General features: G+C 46.7%; 1 protein-coding gene across 1 annotated transcript in view; it reads left to right on the plus strand.

Annotated features, from left to right (window-relative positions):
* Nucleotides 1–5,069: 5,069 nt before the first annotated feature.
* PTGER3 (prostaglandin E receptor 3) overlaps nt 5,070–18,086 on the plus strand; it is a 49,117-nt gene continuing 36,100 nt past the window's right edge. The window contains exon 1 of the mRNA XM_077450482.1: nt 5,070–6,029. Within this exon, the coding sequence (XP_077306608.1) occupies nt 5,208–6,029 (822 nt within the window). The 5' untranslated portion in view covers nt 5,070–5,207. The remainder of the gene's footprint in view (nt 6,030–18,086) is intronic.

The following is an 18,086-nucleotide window of genomic DNA, read 5'->3' on the forward strand; positions in this document are numbered from 1 at the left end:
AACTTGTAAACAACAAATCTCAAAAAGAGGCTTGGTCCTTAAGTGGTTTATATATAATATGTGTAAATAAGAACATTTATAATATATATATATATATATATATATATATATATATATATATATATATATATAGTGAGCGTCCAAAACAATAGAGCTACTGACAAACAAGCCTTGTAAATAAACACAATCAATATAAGTTCAGCGCTTACACCAAGATACATATATGTGATAATATATCAACAAATGATAAATATATACAGTTAAACCTTGGTTTGAGAGCGTTTTATAAGACAAGCAATATTTTTAAATACATTTTGACTTGATATACAAGCGATGTCTTGAAATGCAAGCAATTTCTTGATATACAAGTAGCGTCATGTCACAACTGAGTATAAAAGAGAAGAGAGGTGCCTTTAAGTGTAGCAATGTGGTTACATTTAATGAAGGTATAACATTTAGTAACATATTGCTACACTTAGAGATGCCTCTCTTCTCTTTTATATTCTGTAGCTTCTGCTGGATTTTGCTTCTAATCCCCTTGTGGAGGCTTCCATTTGTGGATGTACATTTTATGGTTACACAACCTATCACATTGCTATAATCTTTTTATATGGACTACAAAACGGAAGGACCTATGAATAAATGGTTGTGGAACGAATCATTTGAGTTTCCATTATTTCTTATGGGCAAATTCGCTTTGATATAAGAGTGCTTTGGATTACAAGCATGTTTCTGGAACGAATTATGCTTGCAATCCAAGGTTTTACTGCAATCGAATTAATACTGCAGTGATGAAAAGATCTGAAGAGAAAAAGTCTCCACCACGTGTAGATGCCACAATGAATGCTCAGGCTCTTTTCCACTATGCACTCACCAGAGTTAAGACAAAACACACACAAATAAAGTGTTAACCGGTGGAATTCTTCGGTTTTACACTTAATGTGGGCTTCTACACCCAACAAGCATTCATTGGGGCATCTACCATTGATGGACACCACTGGGGCATCTACCATTGATGGACACCATTGGGGCATCTACCATTGATGGACACCATTGGGGCATCTACCATTGATGGACACCATTGGGGCATCTACCATTGATGGACACCATTGGGGCATCTACCATTGATGGACACCATTGGGGCATCTACCATTGATGGACACCATTGGGGCATCTACCATTGATGGACACCATTGGGGCATCTACCATTGATGGACACCATTGAGGCATCTACCATTGATGGACACCATTGGGGCATCTACCATTGATGGATACCATTTAGGCATCTACCATTGATGGACACCATTTAGGCATCTACCATTGATGGACACCATTGGAGCATCTAACATTGATGGACACCATTGAAGCATCTATCATTGATGGACACCATTGGGGCATCTACCATTGATGGACACCATTGGGGCATCTACCATTGATGGACACCATTGGGGCATCTACAATTGATGGACACCATTGGGGCATCTACCATTGATGGACACCGTTGGAGCATCTACCATTGATGGACCCCATTGGGGCATCTAACATTGATGGACACCATTGGGGCGTCTACCATTGATGGACACTTTTTCTGTTCAGAACTTATTCTCACTATGGGACTATTTGGACTATATGTGTTTTTTATTTGGACATTTATGTATTTTGGTATAAGTGCTGCACTTATATTAATTGTGAGAACATTTCCAAACTGTAAAAATACTTTTAAATATTATGTTATTGTTTAAATTGGAATTGCAGTCTATTTATTTCGTTTTGATATACCTAATAAATGTAAATAAACATTAGTCTTTTAAAAAAAAAAATTGTTTCTAATTCTAGTCTGTAATTATGTATGTTTTTGGTCATGTTTGTCTGTAGGTATGCAGGTTTTGCATCCTGGTTGTTTCCAGCTGATCCTCTAATCTTGAAATTCTCAGAATTAGTGTCAGTTCACGCTGGGGCAACCGGTCAGGTGACTGGGCCGCCTAAAAAGTTGCGCTCCATGCATTGCAATAGAACCGTTCTAATAGCAGCGACTCAAGTTGCTCCGACTTAGAAAAAGGTTCCTGTACTACTTTGGGGCAACTTCGGTGCGGTTTGTATTGACTTCTATACAGAAGTTGTTTTGCAAGCCGCACTGAAGTCACGCTGTACGGGGCGGCTCCAGAGTCAGACGACTTTGAAGCCGCCACTGTATGAACCGGCACTTAGGGTTTAATTGTTTGGGAACATCTGCTGGCAGGATACATCCACAAACGCTCCTAGTAGCCAGAGATCATGTGATGTTTGCCTAGGCTTAAAGCGGACCTTCAGTCATTTTTTCAACTTTCCATGCATTAAAACTTCAGCCCTTGTTGTTGTTTTAACTTTGGATAGTAAAACATTTTTTTCTGCCAGTAAATACCTTATACAGCCCACTTCCTGTGTTAGCCCAGGCTTATGACATCATGCACAGATCACGTTTCTCCCCATAGCAAGCGGCTGGCTATGGTGGACATAAAAAAAAAGGAGGAGCCAAGATCGCCGCCCAGGACCCCAGAAGAGGAGGATCGGGGGCCTCTGTGCAATACCACTGCACAGAGCAGGTAAGTATAACATGTTTGTTATTTAATTTTTACATTTTTTTTAACTGATTTTAGTAACACTTTAAGTACACAAGGGACCCCGGAATCCGCCTTTGATTTTTTTTTTTTTTTTTTTTTAAACATGTCAAGAAGGAGATACTTTCTAATCAGGATAATCATGTGATTTAGCAACACTGACACATGTCCTCTTGGTTCATGAAGAATGCAAATGAATCATTAAAATGCATGCAAAAAACAGCCAGCGAGTACACAATTCGCTCGCACTTTTTTGAATTATAGGGTCAGTTCCACACAGTGGCTTGCGTGGGGGATGCAGGGGGTGCCATGGCCCCCGGGCGCGACATTTAGGGGGCGCCAGTTAGTGTCACTACTGGCTGCCTCCTCCTAATTTCAAGTTCCTCTGTCCCCGCCCTGTGACTGGGAGTATGGGGGTCATGTGAGGCATAGGGCTGGCCTGTCCACGATCGCTGCTGAATTCCCGCCTCCGCACATGACCCCCCATATGCCAATCACAGTGTGCCGGCCGGACATTGAACATGGCAGCTAGAGCACGGGGAAGAGAGGCAAAAAAGAGAGGCAAAAATCTAAGCCGCCGCTGTCTTTTTTGAGACTGAAGTTTCTTCTTGAAAGGATCTGGTTGCAGTCACTCCTATCCTCCTTTAGGGATCGGACTCTCCTCTTGGAAGAATTGATCTATAGTTATGCCTATCCTTTCTGGGATTGGAATCTCCTCTTGGAAGGATGTATCTGTAGTCATGTCTGTCCTCCTCTTGGATGGATCTATTGGTATTCATGCCTGTCCTCAGATCCATCCAAGAGGAGACTCCGATCCCTGAGGACAAGCATGACTACCGATAGATCCTTCGAGAGACTCCCTTACCCGAAAGGATAGGCATAACTACAGATAGATCCATCCAAGAGGAGACTCCAATCCCTGAGGACAGGCATGACTACCGATAGATCCTTTGGGAGACTCCGATCCCAGAAAGGATAGGCATAACTACAGATGGGGATCAGAGTCTCCTCTTGAATGGATCTATTGGTAGTCATGCCTATCCTCCTCTTGGATGGATCTATCGGTAGACATGCCTGTCCTCAGGGATCAGAGTCCCCTCTTGGAAGGCTCTATCGGTAGTCATGCCTGTCCTCATGGATCGGAGTCTCCTCTTGGAAAGATCTATTGGTAGTGATGCCTGTCCTCCTCTTGGATGGATCTATCTGTTGTTATGCCTATTCTTTCTGGGATCGGAGTCTCCTCTTGGAAATATCTATCTGTAGCCATGTCTGTCCTCCTCTTGGATGGATCTATCTGTAGTTATGCCTATCCTTTCTAGGATCGGAGACTCCTCTTGGTAGAATCTATCTGTAGTCATGTCTGTCCTCCTCTTGGAAGGATCTATTTGTAGTCATGCCTGTCCTTCTCTTGGATGGATCTATCGGTAGTCATGCCTGTCCTCCTCTTGGAAGGATCTATCGGTAGTCATGCCTGTCCTCAGGGATCGGAGTCTCCTATTGGATGGATCCATCTATAGTTATACCTATCCTTTCTGGGATCGGAGTCTGCTCTTGGATGTATCTATAGTTATGCCTATCCTTTCTGGGATTGGAGTCTCCTCTTGGATGGATTGGTAGTCATGCCTGTCCTCTTGGATGGCTCTATCGGTAGTCATGCCTGTCCTCCTCTTGGATGGATCTATCGGTAGTCATACCTGTCCTCAGGGATCGAGTCTCCTCTTGGATGGATCTATCGGTAGTCATGCCTGTCCTCAGGGATCAGAGTCTCCTCTTGGAAGGATCTATCGGTAGTCAAGCCTGTCCTCCTCTTGGATAGATCTATTAGTAGTCCTGCCTGTCCTCCTCTTGGATGGATCTATCGGTAGTCATGCCTGTCCTCAGGGATCGGAGTCTCCTATTGGATGGATCTATCTATAGTTAAACCTATCCTTTCTGGGATCGAAGTCTCCTCTTGTATGGATCTATCTATAGTTATGCCTATCCTTTCTGGGATTGGAGTCTCCTCTTGGATGGATCAGTAGCAATGCCTGTCCTCCTCTTGGATGGCTCTATCGTTAGTCATGCCTGTCCTCAGGGATCGGAGTCTCCTCTTGGATGGATCTATCTATAGTTATGCCTATCCTTTCTGGGATAGTCTCCTCTTGGAAGGATCTATGGGTAGTCATGCCTGTCCTCAGAGATCGGAGTCTCCTATTGAATGGATCTATCTATAGTTATACCTATCCTTTCTGGGATCGAAGTCTCCTCTTGTATGGATCTATCTATAGTTATGCCTATCCTTTCTGGGATTGGAGTCTCCTCTTGGATGGATCGGTAGTCATGCCAGTCCTCCTCTTGAATGGATCTATCGTAGTCATGCCTGTCCTCCTCATGGATGGATCTATTGGTAGTCATGCCTGTCCTCCTCTTGGATGGATGTATAGGTAGTCATGCCAGTCCTCAGGGATTCGGTTGTCATCATGCCATGGCAGGTTCCCAGCACGTGTGTGGCCCCGCCCCCTCCGCCTTTTATAACCCGGTTCTCGGGCTCCGCCGGCAGTAGAGCGGGTGTCCCGCCACCAGACATGATCCGGCAGAGGGGTGCGGAGCAGGGTAGCGGAGCCGGGCAGGATGGGCAGCAGCTCCGCGGGTTGTGAGAACTCCAGCATGTGGGAGGCGAACACGTCCAGCGTGGTGCGGGAGCGGAGCCAGGAGTGCGGGGGCTCGGTGTCGGTGGCGTTCCCGCTGTCTATGATGATCACCGGTCTGGTGGGCAATGCGCTGGCCATGTCCCTCATCTACCGATCGTACCGGCAGAAGGAGAGTAAGAGGAAGCATTCGTTCCTGCTGTGTATCGGCAGCCTGGCGCTCACCGACTTCACCGGGCAGCTCCTCACCAGCCCGATCGTCATCTCCGTCTACCTGGCCGGCCGCCAGTGGAGCCGGGTGGACCCGTCGGGTCACCTGTGTCACTTCTTCGGGCTGAGCATGGCCATGTTCGGGCTGTGCCCGCTCTTCATCGCCAGCGCCATGGCCATAGAGAGGACCCTGGCAATCCGCTCCCCGCACTGGTACTCCAGCCACATGCGGAGCCGGGCCACCGTCACCGTGCTCATCTCCATCTGGGGCGCCGGGCTGGGCTTCGCCCTACTGCCGCTGATCGGGCTGGGGCAGTACACGGTGCAGTGGCCGGGCACCTGGTGCTTTATCAGTACGGACCGGCGGAACCCCGGCAGTGTCGTCTTCGCCGCCACCTTCGCCTCCTTGGGGCTCCTGTCGCTGGCGACCACCTTCACCTGCAACCTGGCGACCATCAAAGCCCTGGTGAGGCGCTGCAAGAGCCGGAACTCCGCGTCCAAGGCCAGCAAGCAGTGGGAGAGGATCACGATGGAAACCATGTTCCAGCTGATGGGGATCATGTGTGTGCTCTTCGCCTGCTGGTCGCCGCTCCTGGTAGGTGGACCTTTGGGGGGTTCCGCGCCTTTCAGAACTTTATACTTTCTTCTTGTTACAATATGACAATACAATATGACTTTCTGCTTGTAACAATATGTCTATAGGGCTGAGCAGTCCATGCTGAGGGTTGTAGCTCTGCAAAGTCCTCCCAAGTATGGTGGTGGTTGGGATCCTGAAGATTAGATCAACTTTTAGAAAAACAGTGCTCCTTGTAGGTGGATCATGGGGTCACCTCCTTGTAGGTGGACCATAAACTTTTTACTTTATTCCTATTACAAAATAGCAACATCTATAGGGCTGAGCTGAGCTGTAGCTCTGCAAAGTCCTTCCAAGTTATGTCAGATATGTTTATGGTGTTGGTTGAGATCTTCAAGAATAGGTCAACTTTTAAGAGTAGCAAAACATCACTTCTGATAGGTGGATCTTTGGAGTTCTCCACGCCTTTCATAAGGTTATACTCTCTTCTTGTTACAATATGACAACATCTATAGGGCTGAGCTGAGCAGTCCATGCTGAGGGTTGTAGCTCAGCAAAGTCCTTCCAAGTTATGTCAGATATGTTTATGGTGTTGGTTGAGATCCTCAAGAATAGGTCAACTTTTAATAGTAGCAAAACACCACTTCTGATAGGTGGATCTTTGGAGGGCTCTGCGCCTTTCATAACGTTATACTTTCTTCTTGTTACAATATGACAACATCTATAGGGCTGAGATGAGCAGTCCATGTTGAGGGCTGTAGCTCTGCAAAGTCCTTCCAAGTTATGTCAGATATGTTTATGGAGTTGGTTGAGATCCTCAAGAATAGGTCCACTTTTAATAGTAGCAAAACACCACTTCTGATAGGTGGATCTTTGGAGTTCTCCACGCCTTTCATAACGTTATACTCTCTTCTTGTTACAATATGACAACATCTATAGGGCTGAGCAGTCCATGTTGAGGGTTGTAGCTCTGCAAAGTCCTCCCAAGTATGGCGGTGGTTGGGATCCTCAAGAGCAGATCTACTTTTAGCAAAACAGTGCTCCTTGCAGGTGGATCATGGGGCTCCATACCTTTCATAACGTTTTACTTTCTTCCTATTACAAAATAGCAACATCTATAGGGCTGAGCAGTCCATGCTGTGGGTTGTAGCTCAGCAAAGTCCTTCCAAGTTATGTCAGATATGTTTATGGTGTTGGTTGAGATCCTCAAGAATAGGTCAACGTTTAATAGTAACAAAACACCACTTCTGATAGGTGGATCTTTGGAGGGATCTGCGCCCTTTCATAGCTTTATACTTTCTACTTATCTCAAAATGACAACTTCTATTGGGCTGAGCAGTCCATGCCGAGGGTTGTAGCTCTGCAAAAGCCCCCCCAGTGCATGTAGGCACCAAACTGTTCAGATGTTAGACAAGTTTATGGTGTTGGTTGGAATTCTTAAAGCGACGTTCCACCCAGTTAAAAGTCAGCAGCTTCAAAAAGTGTAGCTGTTGACTTTTAATAACCAGTCCTCCCAAGTATGGTGTTGGTTGGGATCCTGAAGAGTAGATCAACTTTTAGAATAACAGCGCTCCTTGTAGGTGGATCATGGGGCTCTGCGCCTTTCATAACTTTTTACTTTCTTCCTATTACAAAATAGCAACATCTATAGGGCTGAGATGAGCAGTCCATGCTGAGGGTTGTAGCTCTGCAAAGTCCTCCTAAGTTATGTTGTTACAATATGACAACATCTATAGGGCTGATCAGTCCATGCTGAGGGATGTAGCTCTGCAAAGTCCTCCCCAGTGCATGTAGGCACCAAACTGTTCAGATGTTAGACAAGTTTATGGTGTTGGTTGGAATTCCTTAAAGTGGAGTTCCACTCATTTAAAAGTCAGCAGCTTCAAAAAGTATAGCTGCTGAATTTTAATAATCAGACACTCACCTATCCCACGGTCCAGCGATGCGGGTGTACAAAGCTCCACTCCTCTCTCTGTTCTCTCCACAGCACTGGCATTCTAACTATGGGCTCCCGGCTGTGGTTTCACAGCCAGGCATGCACTGTGCATGCGCGAGCTGCACTGTGAATGGCCGGGTGATCTTCTGGGACCTGTGATGTGTCCCAGAGGATTGCAGGGGGGGGGGTGAACTTCCTTCCGGTGCCACAGAGCCAGAGGAGGAAGTGGGAGCTGTGTGCCCGTAAAAACTGGGTACCCACTCCCCCCCCCCCCAAAAAAATAACATGCCAAATGTGGCATGTCAAGGGGTCACATCACTGAAAGTGGAAGTTCTATTTTTGGGTGGAACTGCAGTTTAAGAGTAGATCATTAGTAGCAAGCACTGCTCCTGGTAGGTGGAACTTGGGGCTACGTTCTTTTCATAACTTTGTATTTCTTGTTATAAAATGGCAACATCTATAGGGCTGAGCAGTCCATGCTGAGGGTTGTAGCTCTGCAAAGTCCTCCTAAGTATGGTGTTGGTTGGGATCCTCAAGAGTAGATCAACTTTTAGCAAAACAATGCTCCTTGTAGGTGGATTATGGGGCTCCATGCCTTTCATAACTTTTTTCCTATTACAAAATAGCAACATCTATAGGGTTGAGATGAGCAGTCCATGCTGAGAGTTGTAGCTCTGCAAAGTCCTCCCAAGTTATGTCATATATGTTTATGGTTTTGGTTGGGATCCTCAAGAATAGATACATTTTTAATAGTAGCAAACCACCGCTCCTGGTAGGCAGATCAGCTGGGCGCTTTTCATAACTCTGTTACTTTCCTCCTATTACAACATGGCAACATCTATTGGGCTGAGCACTCTATGCTGAAGGTTGTAGTTCTACAAAGTCCTCCCAAATGTGTAGGGTGTTGGTTGGGACCCTCAAGAAAATATCAACTTTTAATAGTAGCAAACCACTGCTCCTGGTAGGTGGATCATAGAGCTTTGCCTCTTTCATAACTTGTTGCTTTCCTCCTATTCAAAAATGTCAACATCAATAGGGCAGAGCGTCTTATCCTGAGAGTTGTAGCTCTCCAAAGTCCTCCCAAGTACGGTGTTGGTTTAGATCCTCAAGAATCAACTGTTAATAGTAGCAAAACACCACTCCTGGTAGGTAAATCCCGGGGCTCCACAACTTTCATAATCCGTTACTTTCCCCCTATTACAAAATGGCAACATTTATAGGGCTGAGCAGTCCATGCTAAGGGCTGTAGTTTGGCAAATTCACCCCAAGTGTGTTGGTACCAAACTGTTCAGATGTCAGATAAGTTTATGGTGTTGGTTGGGATTCTTAATAGATCAACTTATATAATAGTAACAAAACCGCTCCTGGTAAATGGATCTTGGGGCTCTGCACCTTTCATAAATTGTTACTGTCTTCCTAATACAAAATGGTAATATTTTGGGCTGAGCAGTTCTTGGTAAGGGTTGTAGTTCTTCAAAGTCCTCCCAAGTTATGCCAGATAAGTTTATAATACGTTGGTTGGGATCTTTAAAATTAGATCAACTTTTGCGATTTGCTATTTTCCTCCTATTACAAAATGGCAACATCTATAGGGCTGAATAGTCCATGTTGAGGGTTGTAGCTCTGCAAAATCCTCCCTAGTGTCTAGGCACTGAACTGTTCAGATGTCAGATAAGTTAAAGGTGTTGATTGGGATCCTCAAGAATAGATAACCTTTTGAATAGAAGCAAACCACTGCTCCTGGTAGGTGGATCATAGGGTCCTGCACCTTTCATAATTTACTTCTATTACAAAATGACAACATTTTTAGGGTTGAGCAGTCAATGCTGAGGGTTGTAGCTCTACAAAGTCCTCCTAAGTTATGTCAGATACATTTATGGTGTTGGTTGGGATCCCACCGCTCCCGGAAAGTCCATCATAGGGCTCCGCAATTTCATAATGTGCTACTTTCGTCCTATTTATAAATGGCAACATCTATAGGGCTGAAAAGTCCATGTTGAGGGTTGTAGCTCTTGAAAGTCCTTCCCGGTGTGTAGGCACTGAACTGTTCAGATGTAGGATAAGTTAAAGATGTCGGTTGGGATCCTAAATAATAGATCATCTTTAGAAAACCACTGCTCCTGGTAGGTTTATCATAGGGCTCTGTGCCTTTCATAACTTGTTACTTTCCTTCTATTACAAAAGTACAGCATTTATAGGGCTAGGCGGTTCATACTGAGGGTTGTAGCTCTGCAAAGTCGTCCCAAGTGTGTAGGCACTGAACTGTTCAGACGTCAGATATGTTTATGGTGTTTGAGGGGATCCTCAAGTATAGATCAACTTTTAATAGGAGTTATAGGTTGCTCCACACCAAAAATGTCCCTTAAGTTTCGAATGCTAGCCCAGCTCCTCACTGCAGAGTAGATACAAAGTTGAATGGATGCCTGCTCTTTAATGAAAGCCAACTTCCTTATTGCAACAAATTCTTATACATGACCCACAATCAAACTGTAGTCTCATTCCTCCTGCTGCATGATTGTGGGTCATGTAAAAGAATTTGTTGCAGCCATCCATTCAACTTTTTTATCTACTCTGCAATGAGGATCTGGGCTGGCACCTGAGACTTTAGGGACATTTTTTGGTATAGACCAGCCTTTCTCAACCTTTTCAACACAGAGGAACCCTTGAAATAGTTCTCCGGTCTCAGGGAACCTCTGCTAAAAATTAGAAATCTACAATTCATGATACATTAGTGTGATGGTCAGTGGGAAGAATGGTCCTCACACTTGTGGTCAGTGGGAAGAATTACCTCCTTACAGATAGTTAGAAAGATCAATGGTGTCCGTGGGAACTTATCTGAGAGGCAGAAATTGCCCAATGCTGAAGGAACTCCTAGCAACCTCTGGAGGAACCCTAGGGTTCCACAGAACCCTGCTTGAGACTCACTGGTTTAGACCAACCTTGGGCTCCTATTTATCTATACTTGTGGATCCCCTCCAACACCGTAAACTTACCTGGCATCTGAGCAGCTTAGTGCCTACACACTGTGTAGGACTTTGCAGGGCTACAACCCTCAGCATGGACTGTTGAGGTCATCTATTCAACGTTGTATATTTAGATCAATTAGGTCTTAGCGTGTGGACATTTCTAGGAAAGGGTTCCGGACAAGATTTGCTGTTTTTTTTTTTTTTTTTTTTTTGTCATTCTGCAAGCCAGGAGAATAAGAGGAAAACCTTCTCTATCTGTATCTGGGCTGTATTTTATGTCAGGCAGAAAAAGTGTGCCGTTCCAGGGCAGGAAAATTGGGGTTATCAGAAACAATGCTGGAGAAAGTTTAGTGGGCATGTGTACATGAGGAGTGCAGAGGTTATGGCAGGCAATATGTACAGAGGAGTGCAGAGGTTATGGCAGGCAATATGTACAGAAGAGTGCAGAGGGTATGAGAGCAGGCAGTATGTACAGGAGAAGAGTGCAGAGGGTATGAGAAGAGGTAATATGTACAGGCGAGGAGTGCAGAGGGTATTAGAGCAGGCAATATGTACAGGTGAGGAGTGCAGAGGGTATGAGAGCAGGTAATAAGTACAGGTGAGGAGTGCAGAGGCTATGGGAGCAGGCAGTATGTACAGAAGAGGAGTGCAGAGGGTATGAGAACAGGTAATATGTACAGGCTAGGAGTGCAGAGGGTATGAGAGCAGGCAGAATGTACAGGAGAGGAGTGCAGAGGGTATTAGAGCAGGCAGAATGTACAGGAGAGGAGTGCAGAGGGTATTAGAGCAGGAAGAATGTACAGGAGAGGAGTGCAGAGGGTATTAGAGCAGGCAGAATGTACAGGAGAGGAGTGCAGAGGGTATTAGAGCAGGCAGAATGTACAGGAAAGGAGTGTAGAGGGTATGATAGCAGGCAATATGTACAGGAAAGGAGTGTAGAGGGTATGAGAGCAGGCAATATGTACAGGAGAGGAGTGTGGGGTGTGACTGCTGGCTGTGTGTGCGGAAGGAATGTGGTGGGTATAACAGGGCAGTGTATGCTTGGAATGGTAGAGAGATAATGGCAGGGCAGTAGGTACAGGAGAGGAGTGTAGAGGGTATGGCTACTATCTGTGTGTGCAGGGGATTAATGTGGATGGTATAAGGCTGGCTATAGACTGTTACAAAGTTGGGAAGAATGAAAAAAAAAAAATGACTGGAATCCCCCCCCCACGCAAGCTAGGTGGATTCTGACAGCGGGACGCTCTACTATCAGAATACACTGATCAGTGACTGCAGAAGCCGATCAATGAAAGTTTTCCAGAGTGTCTGTTCAACAGAAGTCGATCTAACTATTCTGCAGTAAGGCAGTGTGTGACAGTACGCAGTATGTGCAGAAGAGTGTGGAGGGTATGACAGTGGGCAGTATAGTATGTACAGGAGAGAAGAGCAGAGGGTATGACAAGGGACAGTCTGACAAAGTGGAGTGGTAAAGGTAGGACAGCAGTGAGTTTTCACAGGAGAGAGGAGTCCAATGTATGATAGTGAGCAGCATGTGCAGTACAGGAGTGCAGAAGGTATGACAGCAGGCAGTGTGTGTATGAGAAGGAGTGCGGAGGATATGACAGAGGGCTGTAAGTGCAGGAGAAGAGTGTGAAGGTTGGGAGAGCAGGCATTATGTGCAGGAGAGGAGTGCGGTGGTTGGGAGAGCAGGCATTATGTGCAGGAGAGGAGTGTGGAGGTTGGGAGAGCAGGCATTATGTGCAGGAGAGGAGTGTGGAGGTTGGGAGAGCAGGCATTATGTGCAGGAGAGGAGTGCAGAGGTTGGGAGAGCAGGCATTATGTGCAGGAGAGGAGTGCAGAGGCTGGGAGAGCAGGCATTATGTGCAGGAGAGGAGTGCGGTGGTTGGGAGAGCAGGCATTATGTGCAGGAGAGGAGTGTGGAGGTTGGGAGAGCAGGCATTATGTGCAGGAGAGGAGTGTGGAGGTTGGGAGAGCAGGCATTATGTGCAGGAGAGGAGTGCGGAGGTTGGGAGAGCAGGCATTATGTGCAGGAGAGGAGTGCAGAGGTTGGGAGAGCAGCATTATGTGCAGGAGAGGAGTGCAGAGGCTGGGAGAGCAGGCATTATGTGCAGGAGAGGAGTGCGGAGGGTATGTCAATGGGTGGTATGCACAGAAGACTGTAGGGGGTACGTTCAGCAGAGGGTTGCAGAGGGTATGACTGTAAGGGGTGTGTGCGGTAGAGGAGTGTGGCAGGTATAACAGTGGACAATACGTGTAGGAGAAGAGTGCAAATGACATGATAGTCGGCAGTATGTGTAGCAGAAGAGTGCAAAAGCATAGGACAGCAGGCAATTTGTGCAAGAGAGGAGTGTGTAGGGTATGACAGAAGACAGTACGTGCAGGAGAGGAGTGCAGGAGTATCACAATGGCAGTATGTACAGGAGAAGAGTTTGTAGGGTCTGACAGTGGGCAGCAGGCACATGAGAGGAGTGTGTAGCCTATGACAGCAGGCAGTATGCTTAGGAAGGGACTGTGGACAACATGATATAGGCAGTATGCACAAGAGAAGACTGAGAAGCTAATGAGAATGAACAAAGTATCTGCAGAACAGGAGTGAGAAGGGTATGATATCGGGCATCATGTACAAGAGAGGAGTACAGGGGGTGTGGCGGTAGGTAGTATCTGTAGGAGACCCAATCAGAAGCTGAGCTCCGGTACACCTCAGGAAGAACTTTAATTGCTCAGTCACCGCTGATAAAAAAACCCCCCCCCAAAAAAACAAAAACTTTTAACTGTTTCTAACTTTCTGTAGTTCACAGGGAAATCTGGGAACAATAAAATCAATAACTATCCGTTCTCTCAGCCTCCGCTGACTGTTATCAGGTCGCTAGATATCAATAAGTATTTTTTGTGCTTATCTAAAAGATATAGCAAAAAGTAGGGGAGCCAATAAGAGAAACTTGCTGTTAGCATTTGCATACACTTCAGTGGCGGTACAAGAGGGGGAGGGGGGCACTGCCCTGGGCGGAGTGTGGGAAGGGGTGCCAAAACACTGGGGCATCACCCTTTGTCTTAGCCTCTGTTGCTATATTCTGTCCAAAAGCAAGGGAAAAGATGTGCTTCCCTGCCCCTTGCAGGAAAGACACAAACACTCTTCCGGGCACAGATCCCTGACAGACTGGGCGGCTGGATCGTACAGTGCTCCTCTACAGGGGGCAGAGCAGGCAGATGGCAGTACATTGCAGCCCTGATCAAGGATTCCTGCCAAGCAGACATGGAGCTCTCCTCTCTCCTCTTTCCTCTCCTCTCTCCTCCAGTGACAACCCATGCATTAAGGGCGTATGGGCGCTGCTCCCTCTCTCCTGCCACCCCCTCTATCACCAATAGATAGATTCATGCATTGCATGAATCTCTGTATGGCCGCCACTACCACCCCCTATTCAGGTGCCCAGCCCCTTTTCGGGTGCAGGGCCTTAATTACAGCGGTGGGGGGTATTTTTGAAGCACCTGGTTGGAGCCATAGGCTCTAATAGGCGTCAAAAAACGTGACCTGCGAGCGCCATGCTGGGTCACTCAGCTGTGTGTTAAAAAATAAAATGAATATTCGCTTTCCTAACACCAAACCGCCTCTCCGCCAATTAGGTGCTAAGGTCTGTCACCTGATTGGCTGCACCGCTATTGGATGCCCAGCAAGAGGAAAGGATGGGAGATGAGGACGGCAAGAGACGCATGAAGGACCCAGCTTGTCGCCGTCACCCGCTGCCCCACCAAGACAGGTTAAGTGCCAGGCAGACGGCGAGCAGGTGGGGGTCACAGTGGGGACATTCAAGGGCACACTGGCAGCGTTTGATGGACACAGTGGCAGTGTTTTGTGGACACAGTGGCAGCGTTTGATGGGCACTCTGGCAGTGTTTTATGCACACAGTGGCACCGTTTGATGGCATAGTGGTTGCAATTGATGATTTTTTTTTTTTCAAAATATTTTTGCGCCCCCCCCCCCCCCAACAATTTTTAGTACCCGCCGCCACTGCTCTCCGCTCTCCTCTCTCCGCTCTCCTCTCTCCGCTCTCCTCTCTCCTCTCCTCTCTCCTTTGAAGATAACAGAAGACAGATAACAGACTGCTTTATCTCCTCCTCTGAGTCCCAACCTGTTCTGCTATGCAGACTGTGCTATACTGTGCAATGCTGAATCCTATACTGACCTCTGTAGTGCACCTTCACTAAAGTGGAAGTAAAATGGTTTTGAATAGGTTAGGATTATACTGGTACTTTTCCGGCTCTACATAGATATATTCTACACACACACACTATATCTTAATGAAAATCATGGCTTTTTTTTATATTATATAGTGTGTGTGTGTGAAATACATCTCTATAGAGTCTCAGTCTATTCCTAATTTATAGAAAGATTTGACCATACACAGCAAGGAATGTGATGCAGCCCAACTCCAGCAAAGTGTAAACGTCCTCCCAGGGCTGGCCCAAGACATGGTGCTGCCTGGGTCCAAGAATGAAATCCTGTCTCCCCCCCCCCCCCCCCCTCAAAAAAAAATTCATGCCCACCAAAAGGCCCCCACATCCATTATTTTTTATCATGACAATTAATACTAAAATAAAATTTATCAGGAATTTATCAGGAAGTCAGATTTATATGCACCAGTATTTTGTCTATATGCAAAATTATATGACATGCCATTATGTTCAATTCCAAGGGGTGGGCTAGGGCAGTATATAGACGGGCTACGGTAGTATTGGGGCAGGCTACGGTAGTGTATGGACAGGCTGGGGCAGAATGGGGACAGGCTGGGGCAGTATAGGGACAGGCTGGGGCAGTATAGGGACAGGCTGGGGCAGTATAGGGACAGGCTGGGGCAGTATAGGGGCAGTATATGGAAAGTCTAGGGTAGTATATGAAGAGGCTAGGGCAGTATATGGACAGGGTAGGGTAGTATATGGACAGGTTAGGGTAGTATATGGGCCAGGCTAGGGTAGTATAGGGGCAGGCTGGGGCAGTATAGGGACAGGCTAGGGCAGTATAGGGACAGGCTAGGGCAGTATAGGGACAGGCTAGGGCAGTATAGGGCCAGGCTAGGGTAGTATAGGGCCAGGCTAGGGTAGTATAGGGCCAGGCTAGGGTAGTATATAGGCAGGCTAGGGAGGTATATGGACAGGTTAGGGTAGTACAAGCTAGGGTTATACATGGACAGGCTTGGGTAGTATAGGGACATGCTGGGGTAGTATAGGGGCACGCTGGGGTAGTATGGGGGTGGGCTAGGGTAGTATAGGAGCAGGCGTAGCGGCCCGGGGAGGAGGGCCAGTTGTCGCCATGACAAAACTGCTGGAAAAAAAAATCTTGGTCATCAATTTGTTAGGTAAATAGAAGAGAAGGAAAGGCAATCCTGGTTGACTTTGCTGCCCCTCTTAAAGTGCGGCCTTGGTGCAATGGACCCACTGGGACCCATGGTAGGGCCGGCCCTGCGTCCACCCTTGCAGTGCTGGGGGGAAAACTTGTACTTGCTCCAGCCAGCTGCAGTGCTCTCCTCCCTCCACCCAAAGCCTCAGAATCATCACATACCATACAGGAACCTCAACCCTGTATGGTAGGATGAGGCTGGAGTGTGACCACTCACAATTTAGAGCCCTTTCACACTGAAAGCGCGGGGGGCATCGGTGGTAAAGCACCACTAGTTTTATCATCATTTTAGAGTCGCTTTTTCGGCCACTAGCGTGGCACGTTTAACCCCGCTAGTGGCCAAATAAAGGTTTAAAAGTACCCGCAAAGCACTGCTGCCAGGGTGCATTGCAGGCGCTTCGGCGGTGCTGCCCAATGATTTCAATGGGCAGGGACGCTTTAGGAGTGCGGTGTTTACACTACTCCTAAAGCACCTCAAAGATGCTGCTTGCAGGACTTTTTTTTGATGTCTTGCCAGAGCAGCGCCCCAGTGTGAAAGCACTCTGGCTTTCACACTGGGATTGCAGATGAGGCATTTTTCATGCGCTTTACAGGCGTTATTTTTAGCGCTAAAGTGCCTGAAAAACACCTCCATTGTGAAAGGGGTCTTGCCCAGGAGCTCCAGAGGACCAGTCACCGCACCAGAGAAAGGAATAAAGTAAAGCTGGCTACACACGGATCAAAACGTGTTAGTTTCAGCAGGGATGCGCTGAATTTTGATCTATGTGCCTGTTAAACCTCGTACACACGATCAGATTTTCGGATGACCGTTCGTCCGTTTTTTGTGGCATGCTAGTCTCATGTCGAAAGTGAAGAGGTTACTCACCATACAAAAATTTTCTTATAACGGAATAAAATGTCAGACGTGACGTAACGCGCTGAGTAGTTTTGTATGTGTTCTTTTGTTTCTGAGCATGCCTGGTCTTACTCTTACTTATTTTTTTTTTGTATGAAAACCGCACTAATGAAGCGAAAATCAGACGCTGAGTTCACATCCGACAAAAATGTTATAATCTGCACATCCAGCTTTTGTCTGATGAACAAAAACCACAATCGGCTGCTGAAAGCACAAAAATCGGCAGATTGTTCGTCGGACGAAATTTTACTTCCGATTTGCGCATCGTGTGTACGGGCCTTTAGAAGCCGCCCTGTCAGATCAGCTTTTGTAAAATGGAACTGCTGGAAAAACTTGTTCGATCAGCAGCTTTCAGCCAATCGGCTCCAGCGCTGATCAGTGTATTCTGACAGTCCCCACTGTCAGAACACGTCTTGGCGGAGATTTATGTATCCACCTCTCTTGTGTGAATGGATGAGGCTGGGTTCACACTGGTGTGATGTGAGGACTGTGCGAATCCAGTGCAGGTTCTCCCATCGCACCTGAATCGCACAGTGGTTCACACTGAGATCTGCAAACCACTGCATGTGTCAATGTAAAGTTAGAAGACGCCCAGATCAGTTTGCAGTGCGAACTGTGAAATGGTGCAGGAATTGGATTGCATAGGTGTGAACACCCATGGAATCCGATTCCAGTGCGGACCAAAAAAAGGGTCCTGCACCATTTTGGTGTGAATGCGATGCGATTTCAGCCATACAGTTTGTATGGCTGAAATCGCATCGCATAGACACCACATGTGATCTGCACAGCAATGTGGTGCGAATCGCATGAAGGGTTTGGCATCGCACTAGTGTGAACCTGGCTTGACTCTATTAGGCTTGGCTCACACTGCTGTGCAGAGCGGCTC

Source organism: Lithobates pipiens, unplaced genomic scaffold (assembly GCF_037356315.1).
Source record: "Lithobates pipiens isolate NorthernLeopardFrog02 unplaced genomic scaffold, aLitPip1_a1.2 Scaffold_23, whole genome shotgun sequence".
Lineage (NCBI taxonomy): Eukaryota > Metazoa > Chordata > Amphibia > Anura > Ranidae > Lithobates > Lithobates pipiens.